We start from the raw sequence: 23419 nt of genomic DNA, 5'->3' as shown, positions 1-23419 counted from the left end.
GGAAGCTAGATGACCCCTAATAGATCACGGATGGATCTGGTGCTCTTAAGAAGCTAGAAAGAAAACTTGTGGCCATACCGGTGGGGAGACCCTTTCTTAACAATATCTTTGCGGGCTATTCTCTGTCATTTATAATTTGGCTTCCTCCCCAAACTTGGTTGTAGATCAGAATTCCTAGATTTATGTAAAAAATACAGATTCTCAGGCCTCATCCCAGATATGCTGAAATAGACTCTCCAGGGATGGGAAAGGGAATCATATTTTTAATAGCTCCCCAAGTGAGAACATTGCTCATCTATGCTTGAGAACCACTGACTGGCCTAGAGTCCCACTCCCTTGCTTGTTGCTAATATGCTATTGCTCTTTAGTGGGCCAGACATCCCTCTATTCTAACAGTTCTGAAAATGGGCCCCCCGGACTGGCAGCATCAGTGCCATGAGTGATCTTTTAGAAATGCACACTCTCCAGCTCATCCCAGGCCAATTTGCTCAAAGACCCTGGGGGTTGGGTTCAGTGGGGGTCTTGGTAAGCCCTCTAGGTGATTTCTGATGACCTAAAGTGTGAGGGCTACTGCTCTATACTATTTGGGCAGGCTCTTCTGTAATGCACTGGGTAGAAGTTCTGCAAAGCATGAAAAGGTTGGTAAGACCAGCAAAATTGGGCGGTAGGGTTGAGAAATAAACAAGGAAGAAAAACAAAAAAGAAAAGGAGGAGCCCCAGTACTCCTGGAGCACAAGTTTGTTTGCTCCTTTCATTGGACTCTTAACATCAGCAGGCTTGTTACAATGTAGAATAATGCCCTGTTCCTCTGTGAAAGACCACTCCTTATGTTAAGCAACCTGGATTCCTGTTCTGTGTCTTTTGGCGACTGACTTCACGTCTCTGGGTCTCAGTTTCCTGAAGTGCAAAAGGGAGGCCCAGACTGATTGGTCTCTCAGGACCCCTTTGTCTGGCATAACTTTCTACCACACTACCAAAGGAATTGGGATCCACTCTGACATTTGGTGTTATTCCTGAGCAAGCCTATTGTCTGAGGGCCTTTTGGAACTGTTAAACCTAAAACAGAGGGGCTGGTTAGGGACCTGGAGTAAACGACTTCCTTCCCGAAGAGTTGGAGCATCCAGGAGGCTGTGCGTGGGGAAATTCCGGGCCATCTGGATGTCAGAGGATTGCAGTCATCCACCAGTGTTACAGGAGCCTGCCTTCCGGAGACAGCATGATGTCATTTGATAGCTCATTATGACCTGGGAAACTCCTCAGTGATCATGGGCTGGGGTGAGGTATGGGGGTGTGGGGGGGAGGGGAACATGGGGGTGATAGTGACACAAAGACTCAGGCCTTCTTTTCTGTCTCCACAGGAGGTCCCCAGCTGCTGCTAGTCAGCCACCTGTCTCCAGAGTAAACCTGCAAGGTAAGCACCATCATGAGGCCTAAGTCCGTGTTTCAGAATCATAACATGTGTCATTTGTTCAGCAGCTGTTTTAGAATGATGGCATTTACTTGCATATCAGGGTCCTCCAAAGTCTCTCGGTGACTTTTTTCAAAGACATAGTAGAGTTTTACTTCTTTCCCTGTAAAACCAAATGAAAAGCAGTATTAAACAATTGTCCCATCATGTGCAGGCCTAGGCTTTCAGGGTGCGATGGATGTGTGGTATTGCTGCACCCCAGGAGAGAGACAGAAGGCAGAGCTGCATTGACACTGCAAAGCGACCTCAGCTTGCTGGCCCCGGTGTGCTCAGGAGAGCTAACTTCAAAGACCGTCAGGGGCCCCCTGGTTGGCCCCACAGAGCATATTAGTGGTTTTCCTCTTAGCGTCAACTATAGGTCCCACTTGAGTCTACATCCTTTCCAGGTGTGAAACCAAAGGCTGTTCCAGGTCACAAATCATTTCCCTTGGATGTCATCCAACTTTGTTCCTCAGATGTGTGTGTGTGTGTGTGTGTGTGTGTGTGTGTGTGTGTGTTTAAGAAACCTAACCTCTCATCTTTCAGTGCTGTGCATATGCTTTCCATGCAGAGTTGAAAACTGTGTAGGGGAGGGGCTACCCTGAAGGAACACCAGGGAGATGGATTGAACATAAACTGTATGTGACAAAAGATGCAACCAGTTATGTGGCATTGTTTCCAAGTCCAAAATGGAGTTTCCCCCTTGAATCCACCCCCACTAGCATAGCGGTAGGCCTGAGTAAAACCACAGGAGAAACGAGTAAGTTGAGCTCTATTGAGATTGCCTGACACCAAACAGCACTGCCTGGTACACTTCTCTGTTTCCAGCTTCGGTATTCCCTTTGCTTTATACTTAACCATCTTCCTTCCTTGCATGTAGTGTCTCTGGCTGGCATCACAGCCACGTGAATAACGGACATAATACAGAAGCCCACCTTCTAAAGAAAGGAACAAAAGCATAGGTTCCATTGACTCCTTGGCTTCTGAAGTATTTATATTACACACCTTTAAACCTATTTTTATTAGAAAAAGACTGAGAACAAGAATAAAAGTGAAAGGAAGATATTAAGTAAAGGTAAATTTGCCTCTAGAGCCCCATGGTATGAAATGGAGAGAAGAAAATAGTGCTCTGTCCAGGGGCTTCAAAAACCTGCTGTGCTGATGTACCATTTCCTTTAGAAGTTTGATAAAAGGAAACTCCATAGAGGGTTTTACCATATAACTGGTGTTACGTAGTCAGCGATCAAAGGAGGTGGTTTTGAAACTCCTTTATCATTTCATCATATTAGCCTACCAGTGAGACACCTTTGCTCATATTTCTGTTCGCCAAATTCGCTCCAAAGTCTTTGACAGCAATTCGAATATTTAAACTGTTTTCTTTTTTTTTTTTTGTAATAAATACTGACACACATTCAGAGAATCTGTGATATTTATGGCTCTATAAATTAGCTCATTAGCTAGAGATGTTGCTGGAAAGATCATTTTGTGATTTTTGGCACAGTGACTACAGCTCGGCAGCTAGAGATTCTTTGGCTAAATTCTTTAAAACAATGGAGCAAAGAAATAACAATACCACTTAGGCAATTTGTTTTTGTCTGTCTTTGTGGCAAACTACAAAAATTCTGGCTTTTCATCGGGAAGAGAATGTAGCGATACCAATTATTACGTAATTACAGGTTTCAAAATCTCCTTAACGCTTAAGCCCAGTCAGAAGAGGAAGGAGGATACACACATCCTGTGTTTTGTTCTTATTATCAGCTTAAATAAGTCAGGCAGATTTTTCCTGGTATTTTAATATTTATCAGCGTGTGACAAAGAGGTGTGTTTAAATAGAAAGTTTAAAAGGGAATGAAAAGTAAGTGGCTCCGAGCAAACCGAATTGAAGGCTGAAGCAGTGCTTTCAAAGATGATTTTTCATGATAATAAGATCAGGTTTTCATTTATCATCAACTCAAGTTGGGCTCATGTATTTCAATTGAGATCTAAGATAAAAGATACAAGAAACCCACGATCATTTAAACAGATTTAGCAGCAATCTAATTTGTTAGGAAAGCCTGACTATTCTTGTACAAAGAGCAAGGTATAAGAGAGAGAGACAGAGAGAGAAAGAGAAAAAGCCAAATACTTTTAAGAGGTTTTTTTTTTTCCATACATCTAAATGAAGGAAATGCAATTCATTTCAAAAAGATAATTGTCAGAACTCGTGGCTAAATTGGTGCATTGGGTCTTACAAATTGATCACTGACTGAAATAATTCATGGAGGACATAAAAGCAAATCACTTAGTCTTCTGTACCTTTATTTTCACTGTCGAAACAAGGTCATTCTTTTCAGTTCTCATGATGCAACACGAATTTCCCTCCTCTGCAAAGACATCCCAATATTTTTTTTTAAATCAGCGTAATTGCTCCTTTTTTTTTTTTTTTTTTTGCACTATGGCAACAATTCCATTCTAGATTGTGTTCTAATTCATGGCTTATGGATCTCCTGCAATGGAGCGCTTTGAAGTCAGGTGCTGTGCCTTATTCATCCCCTGATTGTTCAAAACTCATTAACATAGCTATTTTCACCTACTAGGAAGACAGTAAATCTTGATGTGGTCAGTATTGCATAAGTATGTGGGGTTTACTTTAAGAAAAATGTTCATAAATTAAATTTTAGTTATGAATCAATATTTTTATCTCTATGAGTATGAAAAATATTTAACTGTTTTTTTTTTTACTATTAAAAAACATCAGTTATTCCACTGGAATTAAAAAGGTTTTGAAACACACTTTGTAACAGTATATATATGTACATATATATTTGTGTGGTCATACGGGTTTTGACAAAAAGAGTTAAATACAAAAAGTTGGCATTTGGTAAAGTATTGAGAATTTAAAATCCAGAAAGTATAGCAGCATAGAAATGATATACTCCCGATTTAAGGAGAAAGATGCACTAAATCCTGCTGGGGGTGTTGAAAATGCTAATGCTATAAAGTCAGGCAAACATCTTAATTTTGATCATGTTTTACTTTTTCACAAGCAGGAATTCTAGGCTTTTTCTACATGATGCATGAGGATTGGAACAGAAAGGGAGAAAAATTAGAAGAAAGAGCACTCCAAAACAAAGCAGGGTTCTATCATCTGTACACATTCAACATGGAAACTGGAAGTAATTTTCAGGATTTCAGGCCTCAAAACTATTTCAACTGAAAAAAATCAGATAATTGAGGAAAATCAATGCGTGTGTGTGTGTGTGTGTGTGTGTGTATGCATGTGCATGAATGGGTGGGTGGGTGACTGTGTGTGTGCATGTGTGTGTAGGATAATTGTCTCACTTTTTCCAACCATCCTATCCCTTGGTTTTGCATGCATTTCAATAGTGAGTACAGATATGTCGTGGAAAGAATTCCCTGAAAGGATAAATCATCAAGTGTTCACTGCCTTTACCAAATGACTCTTTGCTTTATAAAAGGATTAGACAAGTATTCCTTTTAATGGCCAGCACCTCCGATTCATATAAATGTGACTGACCTTTAATATATATCATATATACAACATTTTAGCAGTCAAATTGATGTGTAAGGTGGGATATTCTATATTAATCTTCTAAAATTTAGCAACAAACATGTTGAGCAAGAGCATTGCCAATATAATAGATTGGATGATATGAAGAACAACTTCCCCCCCAGACCCATGGGTCTTTGGAAATGACAGCATGACTAGAAAATTGCCTGAGGACTTCAAGCCAGACTGCTGCAGACCCAGAGCCTTTCCCAGCCTGGGTCTCCATAGCCTTGGTTGATGGTGGTTTTCAACACCAGCCAATTAGATGTTTTTCAAGAAATGCCTGTATGTGGAGAAATAAGATGTGATATTACAGGACTTTCTGGTATGTCTGAAATAGGTTGGCCTAAGTGAAAAACAGACTTAATTAATTTTTTTCAGTGCTCATGGGGATCCCTTTCTTCTATTATGTGTCCAGGCCATTCTGGGGCAGGAAATGAGTCTTTACTAGTTGATAAAACAGAAGAAGGGTATTTCTGCTAAGAAGCCTTTTCTCAGTATGAGTTCCTCCCATATCTGTGCTTGATTGTAAATATCCCCCGGAAGGTTCATGGGGGTGTGCCAGATGCAGGGTCTGCTTGAGGAGTGGACAAGGGGCTCAGAGAGTTGTCTTGGATTCTAAGAATTTCAAAAAGTCATGACATTGATTGAGTTCTCATTCTTTGCCAGGGCTGCCAGGGCTTAGGATGAGAGACCAACTGTGTGTGCTCGAGTAAAGGGCTCTCTCTCTCTGAGAACCACAGCAGTGGCCTGAGAGCCGGCCTGTGTCAGATGACTAGAAATGAAGCCTGGCATAAGCAGGACATTTGCTTGGTTTCTACATTAAGCAAGAACTCTGGAACAGGATTACAACACTTACGGACAAATACGAATAAAATCAATTGTGTTACCAAAGGCTGTGGCCACCCAAGATAAAGGAGAGATTGGGGGAGGCGGGCGGATAACAAAAAAAAAAAAGAGAGAGAGAGAGAGAGAAAGAGAGAGAGAGAGAGAGAGAGAGAGAGAGAGAAGAAGGAGAAGAGGAAAAAAGAAAGGAAAATAAAAAGAGAAAAAATAGAAATGTCAGATAATTTTTTCATTAGTGTTCTGATTCTCCTGTGGCCTGAATTATTGGGATAATTGCCTTAATGACTCACCTGGAGTGTTTAAGCAGCCTGCATACAAAGTGATAGGGCAAATGCACTAGAAAAACCCCAGTAATTCTGGGAATAATTCCCCAGATGGTTGTTTTATAAGAACTGCTTTTGTCTAAAATAGCCCTCTTCTGAACATTTACCCCCAGAGCATCAACATTGAGCTATTTATATTGATCTGCAATTATTTCATATATGTCTAAAATTAAGTGTGGGTAGTTGCAAAAACATTGACAAGTCAACTAAAGTGTGAAGAGTTAAAATGTTACCCTTGAGCAAACATTGCCAAAAATAAAGCCCTGCCCATTAATGGCTATTTCACCAGTTCAAAATTAATTTCTAAATTTAGTGTGACCATTTCTTCGTATTAAATGGAACCAATGAAACCTGCAACATCTAATCTCTCACTTGCGGCCTAAAGACTTGAGTTCGTTCCGGGATGACTCCACTTCATGTTTTTGTACTGCTGAGAAACACCATCCACCCACCCACCCCTGAAAGTTGGAATCATGCATGTTAGTAAGTATTTCAGTTATGCTATTGACGTCAATGGAGTCATTAAATAGATTGCTGGCCCTCCCAGAGGCAAATCACTGCCAGGGACCTAGATACAGACACGTTTTTTACAAAGACAACCATCAGGTTTTGCTATAGCAGTAAGCCAGAGAAAGGGAGAAGTTTATACTGTAGCAGACCTATCTCCAAACACAGTTTATTTTTTTCTTTTCCATTTTAGTTCCGGCCTTTCTTTCTCTTTGGTTACAGTAGGCTCAGGCGATGCCCAGATATTGTGGCCTCCGTGTTTTGTGTGCGAAAGCATCTCCTGTAATTTAGACCATAAATAAAGGGTGGCACGCAACTTTTGCAAACATGTCTCACCTTTAGCTGTACACAGCCCATCTTGGTGTTTATTTGGTGGCATAAATTGTCCAGGCAAACCACTATTGTCCGCCAGTAAGGCTGGGTCTGATATATAGTTCCCTGAATAAACGGTTTCTTCTGAACACACACACATATACACGCACGCTCAGTTTTGTCCTCTCTGCCACTTCTTTGCGGCTTCTAGCTACAGCCGTCCATTTATGAATCAACCTTTATGCAGCCTGCACTGTGCTGCGGGCTGGGGCTCCTAAGCAAAGGGTGGAGGAGGAGGCTAGGAAGAAAGATTCACTTCTCTCAGCTGCCTCATCTGCAGAGCCGCTGCAGGAGACAGGAGGCTGCCCACGTGCCTGTGTCCTCCCAAACCCCAGCTGCTGCCTACCTCAACCCTGGTCATGCAGCTCCCAGGCGTGTGGGAGAGAGCCCTTCAGGAAACATCTGTCTCCTTCTGGGTATTTTTGACAGCTCGATTTACCTGGACAGTCCCGGTTGTCAGAGCCAAAGATTCACCTCACACCTGGACTCTTCTGCCTCATAGGCTCAGAGTCAGGGAGCCACCTAGAGCAGACAGCTTTCTTCAGGTCTGGTCCTCCGAATCCACCATGTTGGCTTTAGCACCTGTCTCCCTCACAACCCAACCCCCCCCCCCCATGCTTCCTTACTCCAGCACTGCCCTACTTGCTTATCAGTTAGTATGCATCTAAATGCCAGACATCTGACCACTCCTGGTAACTTGGGAGGTAAATCGGGAGGCCCAGCTCCATCCCCCCTCCACCATTGCTCCTTATTCTCTATTCCTGGCTTTGAATAATGGCTTCACCATCTATCCTTTATCTCTGTCTTCACCTCTGACAGCCACTGCTTGCAGCCTTTTCTGTAATCATGCCCCCTCCTTTCTTCCCCACCCCCCTCTTCCTTAGTTCAGTGCTTCATCCTCCCATACCTAAACCACGATGGCGGTCCTCCCACTTAGTTTATTGTCCTTCCCCTCACTCTTTCCCCTCACTGCAACCCACCCTCCATTCTGGTACTAGAACTATTCTTCTAAAACCAGTCTTAAATTATTTCCTTAGTTGGCTATGCTTTGCCTTCAAGTGGATCCCACTTCTTACCAATTCCTCCATAATTTGCTGCTAATTCCTTCTCTGTCCTCATCTTTTACTTTAACCCCTGCCCTCACGCACAGCTGATGGCTGAGGTGCCCTGAACATACTATCCCTCAAATATGCCAGGCTTTTCTTGCCTTTCTACCTTTGTACATACACTCCTTCTGTCTGGGCTGCCTTTTCCCAAAAATATTACTCACATATTCAGCTCAGGGATACTCTTACATTGTCAGGTGAACAACTTCTTCCCACTCGCTGATTCTTGGATTCTGGAGTCAGAATTAAACTAAATACATAGTCTCAAACCAGACCCTGATGTATAGTACATGCTTAGTAAATACTAATTCTTTTACCCATTTCCATCTGGAAAGTACATCCTCTTTCCTTCAAGATTCAGCATATGTACCATCTTCTGTATGTGCTCCCTGAAACTCATCCAAAATTACTGCCAGTTATTATCTTAATTATTATCTCAAAATCTCATTTGCTGTTCATGTCATATTCTGCTGTATTTATTTGATTTGATTCCCTTTTAAACTAAGACTGTCCCAAGTTCAAGTACTAACCTTTTTTTTATATATCCCCAACTTATAAAATGTGACCCAGAGCATAGTAAATGCTCAATAAATATTTATGGAATAAACAAATACGAATGAGTATATGCTCATGCCTGAATCAGAAAGGACTAGAAATCTCATATTTGGCTTGTCTAAATATCTTCTAGCTCTTGGGCATTTACACAATGCTGACATTCCTGACTAATCTTGACTACGTGTGACTTTTCTCCCCTTAAAGTAAGCTCTTTATTATCCATTACTTCAGGAAGAAGTGGCAGGGTTAAATACAATTTAAAAAAACAACTAAATGTGACTGGCCTGTGACTCTGTGTTGTATACACTTGGTGCCTAGCACAGTGCCTGGCACAAAGCAGGTATTCAATTAGTATATTGAATTGAATTGGGCTGGGAATCCCTGGGTCAATACTTTAGACAAGTTATTTCTCTAAGACTCAGCATTCTTGTCTGGAAAGTGGGTATATTAATATTCTATCTTGTAAGATTGCTATGAGGGCTAAATGACAAAAGCTATGTGTGTAGTGGTTAAAAGTGAAGACTCCAGAACCAAGCTGCCCCTTGCGAATCCCAGCTGCATTAGTGTGTGACCTTGGGACCAATTACTTAACCTCTCCATGTCCCAATCGCCCCGTCTCCAAAATTGGGATGGAAATTTTACATACCTTATATGTTGGTTGTAAGGATTAAACGTGTAAACATACAAAAAGCACTTAGCATAGCTCCTGACAAGTGTCAATAGTAGTATCATTTTATGAAACATGTTATGCAACATGTTTCCCATAGCACCGGGCACATAGCAGGCCGTCAGCATGTCACAGCTAAGAGCCCAGGCCTGCTGGCCTAAGTAGGGAACCAAAACAGAAAGCCTTGTTCAGATCTGTCTCAAAGGTTCCGATCTACTTCCTTCCTATAGGAATACAGTCTAGAAGCAAGCTTTCTTTGAAGTTTAAGATTTGTTTCCCTTAAAACCATAAAAACCTGCTAATCTGGAAATAGATTTGGAGCCGAAGGTAGCCACTATACGAGAGTGGCTCTTTCTCTTAACAGATTGCAGAGAATGGTCAGCTGGGATTCTGATAAACTGGATCTTAGCTAACTGAGACTTTTCTCTTGCTAAAATGAAGCCGGGGAGGACTTCACTTTGTAAGATCGATTAATTGCAGCTGTACACTCATTACAGTTGTATTTAAATACAATATTCAGGGCTTGGTGCACACCTGAACAGGCACAGGCTTTTCAGCCCAGGGCGTTCAGCAGAGAACACCAACAGGAGCTTCCCTTTGGCGAGAAAACTAAACCTCCTGGCAGAGTCCAGCTAGGGGAGGGCTTTGACTCTTTTTGGAAAGACTCTTCTGCCCTGTCTCAGTTACTTCTGAGAATGGGAAGACCCCTCGTACCCCCTATACCCCTTTCTCTTCTCTTTACCGGGGGTGGGAGGAGGTAGGTAAGAAGGAGGTCAGGGTTGGCCTAGAGCAGAATGAACATGGATGTTGGGAAACAAAGGAGGCAGGAAGAGGATCTTCTAACTTCTCTGTTTTCTCCGGCCTGCATCCTCAAGACCACATGATCCTGGGGGCAGGGTGAATTCTGCTTGCTTGCTTCTGATCATCCGCTGGCCAGCACTTTATGGAGTTGCCTTTAGCGCTATTCTCGGAATCCAGGAGCATTTCAGTGAAGTCTTTCACCCAAGAGAAGAGAAACAAAGCAGGGACTGTCCCCCTGAAACAGAGAACAGGCGAGAGAACTCACTGGATCTTTTTTCTTAGTTTATTGTCTTGACTTGCTCCCAACCGGAGCTGTTGACAAGTACCAAAAGTCACCCCTCGGAGTTTTGTATACTTTTTCTACCTCTTCTTTGGCTGTGTCCATGGTGTGAGTTGGGGCCATCACAATTATCCATGGAGGCAGCCAGGTCAGATAATGCAGTGTTGCCCCTATGCCCTCAGCTATGCTGTGACTTCAAATTTCCAGAGTGTAGTCTGGTTAATACTACCTGCCTAGCAAACTGTATAATTTGCAAATCCCACCTGCCTGCCTCTGATGGCAGGAGAGGAAAGGAGGTAGCAGTTATTCAACTCCTCTTATGTGCCAGGCACTGGGCTAGGCCCTCTGCGTACATTATCTTACCTAATTCTCAGAAGTGAAGTGTTCTGCAGATTATTGTCTGATTTTACAGGTTTAGAAAAGGAGGCTCAGGGAATACATGGGGTCTACTCAAGACCACATAGTTAGTCAGTGACAAAATCGGAACTGAAACCTAGATCTGTATTTCTTGAAAACACATGCTCTTTCCTCTAGTCTAGACCACGCTGTCCCTGCCCCCACCCCATTGTCAACCTCGGAAGTTGTAACTGACGGAAAGGGGGATGGTGAGGATTTCACAACAAGAGAGCAAACAAATATACTGAACTATCTACAGCTTTAATAATTACTATGAAATAATCTCCTTTAATTCCTTTGTTATCTATCTGTTTTATTGTAATAAAAATGTGCAAGTCTTGAGAGAAATGTCTCATACATGTCCATTATTCATTTATTAATTTATTTTGTAAATGTTTATCAGATGCCTACCGTATAAGAAACATCGTGTTAGACCCTGGAGATATAGTAATGGGGAAGAGAATGAATTTAGAGCCTGACCTTGTGGACCTTACAGCCCAGGAAATATTAATTAAATAAACACATGATTACATGTTTGATCACTATAGTGAAGAAAAGTACAGAATACTATAATATTGTCTCACCTGTAAAAATGGGAATAATACTACTACCTACCATTAGGATTGTTGTAATATCTAAATAAGCTATTATGTGTAAAGCATTTAGAATACTGTCTGGCATCCAGTATTAGTTAATGTTTGCTCTAATTATTATTATCACTAGTTATTGGGATTAATGCAAATTAGGAAACAGGGAAGGCCTTTGTGAATAATCTTGAACTTGAGACCTACACATTGAGCAGGAGCTGGGTGGGCAGAGACAGTAACTAATACCTCAAAGGTGCCACAGACTGAGATCTGGATCGACAGGGTGGCAGTGAGGGTCAAGACCAAAGAAGCTGAGAGAGGCCAGTCGAGCAGAGCATTTGTAGGCCACGGTGAAACATGTAGATCTTATACTAAATTACATGGGGTGCCGTTAAGGAATTTTGAAAAGATTGACATGATCTGATTTGAATTTCAAACACAGCACTTTTCCCTGAGATGCAAATCTGGGTTGCTGGTACCCCCTGTGTGCCCCCCCCCCCCCCCCCCGGTACGTGTGCTTTCTCTGGTGCCTTCCTCAGCACCTGCCCCTTCCATCTACCTTCATGGCTAGGCAGGCAAGCTCCGGATCCAGATTGGCTGAGTTTAATTGTGGTTCTGTTCCTTTCTTTCTGTACGAGTATAGACAAGTAATTCAACATCTCTGAGCCTTTATTTCCTCCTATGTACAATGAGGGCAACAATAGGACCTTCAGCAAAAATTACTGTGGGAGCTAAATTAACATATGTAAAGGATTTAGCACAATGCGGCACACAGAAGATATTAAATAAATATTGATATTTTTAATGTATTGTAACTGCCTATTTTCTTGATTACTTATACCTTTAGATTGTGTACTCAGTGCCTGGCACAGGGCAGGTGCTGAAAAAATATTTATTGAAAAACATCATTGAAAAGAGTGAACAATGAAAGAGAGGTAGTACAATGAACTGTAAGTAAAAGAAGAGATGGGAATGCAAGCTGGTGCAGCCACTCTGGAAAACAGTATGGAGGTTCCTCAAAAAACTAGAAATAGAACTACCCTACGACCCAGAAATTGCACTACTAGGCATTTATCCAAGGGATACAGGTGTGCTGTTTCGAAGGGACACATGCACCCCCATGCTTTTAGCAGCACTATCAACAATAGCCAAAGTATGGAAAGAGCCCAAATGTCCACCAATGGATGAATGGATAAAGAAGATGTGGTATATATATATATATATATACACAATGGAGTATTACTCGGCAATCCAAAAGAATGAAATCTTGCCATTTGCAACTATGTGGATGGAACTGGAGGGTATTATGCTAAGTGAAATTAGTCAGAGAAAGACACAAATCATATGACTTCACTTATATGAATAGTTTAAGAGACAAAACAGATGAACATACGGGAAGGGAAACAAAAATAATATGGGGACAGGGAGGGGGACAAAACAGAAGAGACTCATAAATATGGAGAACAAACTGAGGGTTATGGGAGGGGTTGTGGGAGGGGGGATGGGCTAAATGGGTAAGGGGCATTAAGGAATCTACTCCTGAAATCATTGTTGCACTATATGCTAACTAATTTGGATGTAAATTTAAAAAAAAATTAAATTAAATTAAACTTAAAAAAAGAAAAAAAATAATATTCAACCTCCAGTAATGTAGTAATCATACTACTATATCTATAGCAATTTCCCAAAGAAACACCTCTGTGGTATATGAAATGTACAGGTTGATGTTCATTTCAATAACTTTGTTAAACAAATGCTGAATAAAAATATATATTAGCAATGTGTGGATAAAAAAAAAGAAGAAGAAGAGAAATATTGCTGACCTAATCATGGAAAAATGGACTTCCTTGAGTCAGGGGTAGATCTGATAAGGAGGAATTTGCTTATGGGGTTAGAGAAACTGAATGACTGCAGCTGCCCGGTTGTCCAGCTTTGGGGAACTTGAATCAACGTCCATGGGACAAAACTATGTTTCAAGATCTTTGCTGCCTATCTGGATTGCCATCTGCACACAAAGAAAATTGGGTTGCATTCTCTTAGGCTACATGACTATCTCTCTGGAAAGCAAAGGTGAAACCTCCAGAGTTCTCCATTTGTGGGCTTTGGAGGACAGTCCCTCTGACCAAGAGCACAACCCTGTGACTTCCTTTTCGTCCCTGCACTGTTAACAGAGGCTCAGTTCCTTGAAGCAAACCTATACCTTCAGTGTGATGCATAGCCTTGGGAGAGATTTCTTGTGGGTTTGTACAGCTGGGAAGTCTTGGACATTCAGTGGCGAAAACTGCTCTACATCTCCAAGGAGAGTACCTGTCCTGACAAACAGTGATCCTTCAGATCTGTAGTGTGCCATTATCCATTATGTAGTGTTTTCCATTATTTCTTCATCTCTTATTGCAAATTTAAGCAGTCTATCTCTCTTTACCTGCAGATCATTTTTAGGCTTCCCTCTGATTTGCTGTTTGCTCCATGCCCCTCACACTTCCAAACCACCTTCTCTGTAGGCCTCTTAATCTGACTCAAAAACTTACTTATGGAAAGCCTCCTACAATTAGTCTTGCCTTTTTGTAGTAATTGCCCACTCTCTATGTATTGTATTGGAATATGCATGTCCTGCATTGATTTTTAAAGGCGTCATAGTTCTTTATGCCATCGGCATATGTTCATCCATTTGTTTAGGCTTTTTTGTATTCCTTAAGTGAAAACATTTGTGTTGTGGCCTGCTACCAAGTAGGAAGGGAAGGGAAGTACTAACTTGACTAAAACTCAGAATCTGATCCTGAGTTTGCACCATATGGAAATAAGATTATAGAGAAAAAGCTACCTAAGGATATTGACCATATCACTCATGATTCTCCAAAGAAACAGAACCGGTATGAGAATATACACACACACACACAAACACACACACACACACACACACACACACACACACAAGGATTTGGCTCTTGTGATTGTGGGGGCTGGCTAATTTGAATTCCATAGAGCAGAATGGAAACCCAAGCAGGAGTTAATTCTGCAGTCTTGAGGCAGAATCTGTTCTTTTCTGAGAAACCTGTTTTGCTCTTAGAACTTCAAGTGATTGGGTGAGTCCCACCAACATTATCAAAGGTAACCACTTTTTTTTTCTCTTTTTTTTTTTAATTTTTTTTAACGTTTATTTATTTTTGAGACAGAGCATGAACAGGGGAGGGGGAGAGAGAGAGGGAGACACAGAATCTGAAACAGGCTCCAGGCTCTGAGCGGTCAGCACAGAGCCCGACGCGGGGCTCAAACTCACAGACCATGAGATCATGACCTGAGCCGAAGTCGGATGCTTAACTGACCAAGCCACCCAGGCGCCCCAAAGGTAACCATTTTTACTTAAAATCCACTGATTGTATATCAGACCCACATCTACCAAATATCTTCACAACACCTAGATCAGTATTGTGTTAATACCAGGTACTATTGGCTAGCCAAGTTGACACATAAATCCTCAAAAAGGAGCAACCAGCAAATAAAGAAGCCTATCCTGGGTATCAGACCAGAATCATGCCCAACTCTATGCAAATAAAAAAAAATAAGATTCAGGAAACTAAAAATCTTTATATTCCTTCTGACTAGTTGATACTTCACTTCAAAACACAGTAAGGTAACCATTCCTCCCAGTTCACAGAATTGTTTCGAAAACCATGTGACAGTTTGAAAGACCACAAGTGCACAGTGTTTGTATTTTGAACACCCCAACAGCCCCCAGCAGTGACGACACACCTACTAAATGTTGGTGCCACCGCAGAGGCTCCACATAATGTCTCGCCATTCGCTCTACTAAGCAGCTGTGAGAGAAAAGAAAATCTTGGACTTCAGCTCCACAAGAATGCCAGTCATTCTGTGCCCCATGTCTGGAGACCACAACCTGTTATGGTAAACCCAATTGGGAGAAATATCTCAAAAAGAGGTTAATTTGGCCGGAAATATCTCAGAGTGAAGTGGGAGTCCTCTTTGTGTAGAGTACTTGTTTCCACAGAAGGGGGCCTGAAACATTCATAGCCTCTTCCACAATTAAGAAATTGGAATGTCAGCCCTAGTCTCCAGGTCATCCTTGAGACTCCTGCTCTCTCAAACATGAATTCCAAAATCTCCTTCTGCCCTTGCTGTCTCTGCATCTTGTGCCCCTGTCACTGAGAAGGCACACCTTCAGGCATGAGGCTTCCAGCCCCTGTGCAGACCACATAGCCCTGTGTTTGCCACAGTTCCAAGCTTCTGCTCTCACCTCTGTATTTCTGCATCTTGGTGGGATCCCCAGGTACTTCAACCGTAAGCCACGTAGCTCCTGTAACCACCTCTGGTCTGGAACATCTCAGACCTGTGATCCTGCCTTCAGGGTGCAGTTTCCTCTTCGCTCCCATTTACCTTTTGATAAAGAATTGCTCTCAGCAAATAACTAACCTGAACTGACTGTGGATACTTTCTGGCATTTAAGGAACTGGCACCTCAGCTGGTTCTTTTCCCGCAAATCTTGCCTTTCTCCTGGTCTTGAGTCACTGGTTTACTCAAGTTGTAGAAACACTTATCTCTCCCTCCTCTTTTCTCTGCAGCGATGGAATGTGCTCTCCTATTTCATTTTCTAATTTTGTTGGTGTGATTGCTTATTACCTCCTACTCCTCAAGTTTCTGTGGAGAGGAGTCACTCCAATTTTTAGAGGGAACACTGTTGGAGAAACATTCCCTTTTCACCATTCTGTGTTGCTAGGGCAAAGGGCGAAGGTAGGTTACAGTGGGTAGAATTTATAGGAGAGACAGTTTTTGCCTCAGCGAACCATTTAGCCCAATAGAAAATTGGCAGAAAATGGAATGTGTTTCCCTAGGAATTGGTTTATTCTGCGTGCCCTTCTGGAAGAGCACATCTAGATAGGTGTAGAAAGTTTAACATGGGAGTCTCTTATTCAGAAGAAGGGCAGACTCAGACAATTCTGAGCTTTCCCCTGCTTTATGAGTGTATACAATAGAACAGTGCTTTGACAAATCAGTTGCAACACTATACTGTCCCCAAAGTCTTTTCTTTGTTTCCAAAGAATTCACTCTAAAACACTTGTTTTATCTCCAAAGCATGGGGGAGAAGTGTTAATGTAATAGTAAACCCCTGCTAAGTATGAGATCTTTTCTTCATCAGCAACCCTTAATGAAGCCATTATTATCTCACTTTTTAAATCAATGAAACCATCCCCAATGAGGGTAGCTACTAATATAAAGACACCAGGTGGTAAGTGAAAGAGCTAGAATTTGAACCCTGGCTTGTTTGGCTCCAAAGAGACTTGGCACTAGTCCTCTGTGGGATCAAGTGAGTCCTAGTGCTATAGGGGAGGCCCACACAGGTACCTGTCTTCAAGGTACATACCCCCTGGAGATGATGTTTACACCTGCTTCTCCAATCATACTCTGCATTCTCTGGATGACGCCTTCCTTTTCCTGTGCTACATTTAATCTACTTTTTCTCCAGGTCCTAGAACTATAGAGAATTTAGAAGAAAAGGGGCTTCAAGCCCTTATTTCCCTTCAGGGAAATAACTGAGCCAACAGGGAGGTGATATAGTATATTTTTGTCTTCTGGGAATAAGACCTCTTCACCGAAAGGTATTTCTTTTGGGTATTGAGTAGGACATCCAGTCAGCGAAAGAAGGCAAGGGAGAATTTTTAGGACATAGAGCAGTGGGAGACTTATCTCCAGAGCATTACTCACTGCTTAAAAGATACCCTAGTCTCTGACGTCACAAGGAGAGAGAGTTAGATTTCAGGTCTGTGGTGAAACTGGGGTGTGCCTCTCTTGAACACAAGGAGGCAGCTGTCCAATTCCAGACTGGCTCTGGAAAGTCCCGTTTTGAATAATTTGCTTCTGATGGTGTTTTGTTCAACTTCCTTACCTCAAATGAAACTCTGTGACTTAAACGAAAGAGCACTGGGCTGGAACTCAGGAAACTAAATTTTAGTACCAGTACCAACCAGATGTGTGACCTGGGGTAAATCTTTTAACCTCAGTCTTAGTCATCTTTATTTTGAATTACTTTGAATCTTTGAGTCTAGAGTCCAGTCTTACAGACCCTTCAAATTTCTAAAATGGCCCTTGGCCCAGAAATGGTAGTGTGTGGGTGTTGGGGTGGATAATTTTTTGTCAGAGAAGAAATAGCCCCTAAGCTAGTTACTGGGGAATCTGGAGTTCAAGTCCAGTTCTCTGGTCTGGCACCCAAACCTGTGCCTCTTCCACCTCTCCCTGCCCTGACATTAGGCCATATTATTCTTGCATAACACTGCGTACCTTTATGTTTGTCCTAATCCCTGTCAGCATTGTGGTTGGCACAGTGCAGTAGCACATAGTCATTGAGTGGTTATGAGTGCTGGGGAAACAGAAATAAAGGGGACATAACCCCTCATCTCAGCTTAGAAGCATTCTCATGGCGACTTTCTGGGGCCAGACTGCCTGGGTCCCAGTTCTACTACTTATTAGGCTAATTATTTTTTAACCCTTCTCTAAACCTCAGGTTCTTCATCCTCATTGTCTCATCTTGAATACCTTGCTCTTAGAGTTATTATGAAAATTAAATGAGTTGTTTCATATGGAACACTTGAAATAGTGCCAGTCATAGAGGAACGACTAAATACATAGTTGTTATTGTTACAACTGTATAGGTTTATTAGCTCCTTTATGCCAGGAGTCTTAGAAGGTTCCAACAGGGTCTTGTTTACTGACATGTGATAAATGTTTATTGGATCCAATTATTCAACTAGTTACAGTACCTGTACTATGTGCAAAGCCCTCTTTTGGATCCTTGTTAGAGTCTGACAACTTACTTAGGAAAAGTCACCAGGTTTTAGAGCTTAGATAATTTGCAAAATATTTCTCTTCATTCCTCTTTTTTTTGTGGGTGGCCTTTGCTTAGAAAGAGTTAAAGGAAGGAACTGGGAAGAAAATGTTCTACATATATACTTAATTGACTTATTCAGGTGAGCCATCTGGAGGAAGTGGAATTAATAGTAGGCCAATGGGACGATTAGAATCTTTTTTAAAGAAGAAGCCTCTTTTAGAACTCTGATGTCAGACAAAAGAGTATTACCTACTTTTAATGGGTTATCTGTGTCAGACAGAGATGGCAGCTTATTCTCTCATTCACTAACCCTCTCATTCATTCATTCAGCACCGAGTGCGTACTCACCATTGCATGAATCAGGCACTGTGCTGGGCAATGGGTATACAGAAATGGATAAGACACAGTTTCCTCTCTGGAGGAGCTCACAGTCTTGGGGTAGACAGATATAAGTGAATATACAATACAGTGTGATAAGAAGTTCGTGCTAAAGCACAGATACAGTGCTCTAGATACACAGAGGAGGGCAGGTGGTGAGGAACAGGATTCCACCCTAGGTAACAACACTGTGTTGCTATACATGGGAATTTTACAAATGAGCTTTTGTTGAATTCTTAAAAAATTAGTACTTCTCATAGCTAGGTCATTCATTACACAGCTGAGGTTTTGGGGGGTTTTTTCCTCTCTTTTTCAGTCATTTCAGCTTAAGTCAGTGTGTTCGTTGAGTACCTATTATAACTAAGTGTACTAGGAAAATACAGGTTAATTTTAACCAGAGTCAGTAGGTTGAGGAAGTAGGAAGGTATAGGAGGGATGGCTTGAACTCTGTCATGAAGGATAGGTAAGAGTTCATAAGGCAAAAGTGAGAAATACTATTCAGGAACTTGCATCATGCTCCAGCAAAGGTGGAGGGGCCTAACACGTGTGGGCTGAGTTTTTGGATTGAACGTCATCCTGGGGGATTCGTGAAGGGAGGATAGAGTGGGTGTGTAGTGGGAAATTAGGCAGGAAAGATCAGTGGGAAAATAGGAGGCTGTGTATACCTAATACACAAATCAAGATTTTATTTCATGTGCAGTGAGGACTCACCGGTATTTGTTCCGCAGGGGAGTGCATCAGTAGAGCTGTGCTCCTCAAGATACACTTGGTATAGTATCAGCTATGGTGGCAGGAGACAGTTCCAGGCTCGCAGTCAGAAAACATGAAAGAGAACTCCAGTTTGCCCATCAATTCGCTGTGTGGTCTTGAGTGAGTTGGTAACCCTTTCTGAGCTTTATTTTAGCCTCTTCATCCACACAGTAAGCACATAGAAGCTTCCCCAGGAGAGTAGCAGCAACAACCACAACAGCAATTTTCATTGATCATCCTTCCCAAGGGCATTGGGCAAGGCCATTTCTGTGTAACGTTTAAGCTTCAGACAATTCTGTGAGTTCTTAAGACACTAAACATAAGTTTACCATATGGTCTACCACCACCTCCACTCTTAGGTGTCAACACAAGAAAACTGAAGACGTATATTGGCACCAAGTCTTGAACCGAAGTCTTCTTGGCAACATATAATGGCCAAGAAGTGGAAACAACCTAGCTGTCCATTGCCTGGTGAATGGATAGACAAAAGATGCTATATCCATGCAATGCAATATTATTCAACAGTGAAAAGGAACAAACTAAGAAGACATGCTATGTATGATACGGATGAATGTCAAACTATTCTTCTCAGTGAGAGGAGCCAGACATGAGATACCATGTAGAGTATGATACCATCAGTTGTATTTTATTTACATGAAATATCCAGGAAAAGCAAGATATAAAGACAAAAAGTGGGGTAGAGGCTGGAGACAGGCTTAATAGTAAAGGTACATGAAGGATCATACTGGAGTGATGAAAATGTTTTTAAGCTGATTTATGGTGACAGTTGCCTGAGTTAGTAAATCTGCAAAAAATCATTTAATTTTACACTTGAAAAGGTGAAGTATATTTATGCAAAATAAGCCTCACTAAAGTTATTTGAAAAACAGAAAGAACACTATAAAGGAGGTTCTGTTCTTATTAGCACATTGCAGACAAAGATAAAACATTCCCAAAGCCTCCAGGGAAGAGTAGTAGAGCAATGGATGTATTAACTAACCTTACTGTGGTAAGCCTTTCACAATACACGTGTATCACTCGTCACATTGTATACCTTAAACTTGCATAATGTTATATGTCAATTATATCTCAATAAAGGTGGGTAGGGGGATGTAGTAGAGCTAAGATTGGAAACCCTTTCTGCCTGCTTTTGAGCCCATGCCATTGGCTACGGTCCATACCATCCCCTTCCTTATGTTACAAAGTGGTTGTGACAAATAAATTAAGCAAGGGATACATATTTGATCACATCATTAACAGAGCATGCATGTGATTGGCTCTCAGAAAATCTTAACTGATTCTGATTTTGGCAGCTGTTGGTCTGATGGTCTGAGACACAGAGTAAAGGCTATTCCAGTGGTCCAGGCAGGAGGCTCCAGCATCTTGTCCAGGCAGGGTACTCTCAGGAGGAAAGACCAGATGATGTGGAAAAGGAAGCCCAGCTAGGGATGTCCTCTTACTTTTCACATATCTTAGCTTTTCTAAACAACCAAGTGGGACGCTTGGCTCTATTATGAGAGAAGACAAAGAACAAAAGTCTTTCTTTCCTTCAGTAAACAGCTGACACACGTTCCCATCATAAATTTTGTAATTCAGGATGTAAAACCAAATCCAACAACCCGGCCCAGCCAGAAGGTTAAATAAATAAGTGTTAAATAAATAAGTGTAGGGTTTTATTTTTTCCCCCTCTGCCCATGAGTCTCCACAGAAGATGCCACGTGCTCCTGCGAATCAAAGTTAACTAGTCCGTTTTCTTACTGTGTAAATTTGGGGCAACAGCCTACTCAGGTTTATGAATTGAAACTTTGAGGAGTTGAGATTTTTTTGTATGTTTTATTTTCCATTTTGCCGTCATGAGCACCATTGTTAATGGTAATTCAGAATCACAGGTGAGACATCGCTCTTCACATCTCTCATCTTTTATTTTGAAAAGCTGGGAAGACTCAACAGACAGAAACATAGCCTACAGCCTTGGCAGAGGCAGGACTAGGTGACTTAATGGGGTTTTTCCTGAGTTACTTTCAATGACTGATACGTTGTAACCCAGATGTGCCTGCTACATGGCGAAATTTTAGTATTAATAAATCCACTTTCCTCCAAAACAAACAAGACAGCGTGGCAAACAGCAGTGTTTGCTCTGTATACATCTGGGTTGGTTTTTCATCATTTCCTAGGACTGGGGTCCTGGTACTTCCCATTGCAGTAGTGAAAGAAATGTGGGAATTCAGTTCGCCTATTTTGGCAACATAAACATGAGACAATTTGTGGTCACAAAGGCAGGACTCCCCGTTCCAGAGGGCCTGGTGGCAGTGGATGGGGCTGTGAGGTTCCCTGGGGAGGACAATATTGAATCTGGAAGCGCATAGGACTTAGGGCATGTGGGAAGGAGGATATTCAGAACACCTCCTGGTTTTATGGCATTCATTCTTTGAGTCACAGTCCCCAGAGAGCCAGGAAAAGCGAGTGTATGTCTGCCATGGTAATTAAGTGTTCAAGTTTGAATAAACTTGAAGAAATCTTACACATAGCAAAAGTAAGACTGCCAGCTTTGTTCATTGTTGTAAGAACTCAACCAGTCACAGCTCATTCAAGATCCCTTGATTGAGTACTACGTGTGTAGCACTGTCCCAAACACTGTGAGCAATGTTAAGTCAGAGTCCCGATCATCAAGGAGATTGCAGTGAGTGAGGATGGGGATGATATTTAAACATGAAACATTTCACCATTTAAATAGCAGTAAGTGATGAGTGGTGGTTTCCTCCTCACGTAAGCCTTTCAGAGCTGCCCCAAGTCCAACACGTGTTCTTTGAGAGTTCCTCTCAGAACCCAAACAATTTGATCAAACACTAGGAGAATAGGATCATGGAAAGGTCACAGGTCTTGGAGGCAGAAACCCTTAAATCTAGATCCCGCGTTGGCTGCGTATCAACTGAATTGTAAACTCCCTGAGGAACAAGTCTATTTAAACATGGTGTATTGCAGGACTTTGCATAGTGCCTAACGCTTAGTAGGATCTCTATAAGTATTCCATGTTGAATACATGAATTACCCATGTAACCCTAGCAAAGTGAACCTGAGAGTCCAGAGTTCCCCCTGGAAAAAGGAGTAATCATACCTACTGATAGCAGTTGAGAGGTGGCCTCAAATGATGATGGAGAGTGCAGACCCTGGAGCTTCCTGCCAGGGCCCAAACTCTGGCCTGCCATTTATTTGTTCTGTGGTTTCAGGCAAATAACGTGTCATTGCCTCAGTTTCCCAAAGTATCATATAAGGATAATAATACTACCTATCCTTTAGGTTTGGTTTGTTATGAGGATTAAATGAATTTTTATTTGTATAGTCCCTAAACTGAGGCCTGGTACACAGTGTGTGCTCTAAAAATATTTGTTAAATAAAAATACATAGAGGATAAATAGAAAATGGGTTTGCAGTGAGAACTAGTGAGTGCCAAGAATAATTATATAATTATAATGAGTGCTAAATAATCTTATAAAATGCCTAACATAACCCTATAAAAGATGCTGAATCCGTGTCAGTTCAAAGAACTTTATGTTTGATCCTCATTTCCTAAGCCAGTGCTTGGCTCATAAAAAATGCACAACATGGAATATAAATATTAATGAGAACTATAGGTTTTTCTGAAGATCATGAAGACCTATGGGCTAGATATATAGGGAGAGGTTTCATCAAGGATAGAAAGTTAAAGTTGGGTCTTGGTTAGGGATTAAATAAGGGTAAGGAGTTCACAGAGGAAGCATATAATTTGCATAAGCTGGGGGAAGGAAAGATCCAGTTATAGTCACGAGATGCTCCATTATCAACAGGACTTGGCACCACTCTCTGAGGGAATAATTTGTCATGGTCCAGCTCTTTAACGGAGGTGGCCAAAGTTCTGTTTCAGTTCTATGGTTTCAACTGCTTCAATTAATACTTGAATGACCTCTTATTTATTCACCCATTTATTGAGAAGTTTTACATAGATTACACTATGTATCAGGCATTTTGTTAGGTAGTGG

The 23419-nt window shown here is 41.6% G+C and overlaps 1 protein-coding gene across 1 annotated transcript in view; it reads left to right on the top strand.

Moving 5' to 3' along the window:
• Positions 1-23419, top strand: part of PDE4B (phosphodiesterase 4B) — a 361788-nt gene that overhangs the window by 254121 nt on the left and 84248 nt on the right. Inside the window, exon 5 of the mRNA XM_047870731.1 lies at positions 1359-1411. Coding sequence (XP_047726687.1) covers positions 1359-1411 — 53 coding nt within the window. The remainder of the gene's footprint in view (positions 1-1358; positions 1412-23419) is intronic.

Source organism: Prionailurus viverrinus, chromosome C1 (genome assembly GCF_022837055.1).
Source record: "Prionailurus viverrinus isolate Anna chromosome C1, UM_Priviv_1.0, whole genome shotgun sequence".
Lineage (NCBI taxonomy): Eukaryota > Metazoa > Chordata > Mammalia > Carnivora > Felidae > Prionailurus > Prionailurus viverrinus.
This window is presented reverse-complemented; position numbering and strand designations above follow the sequence as displayed.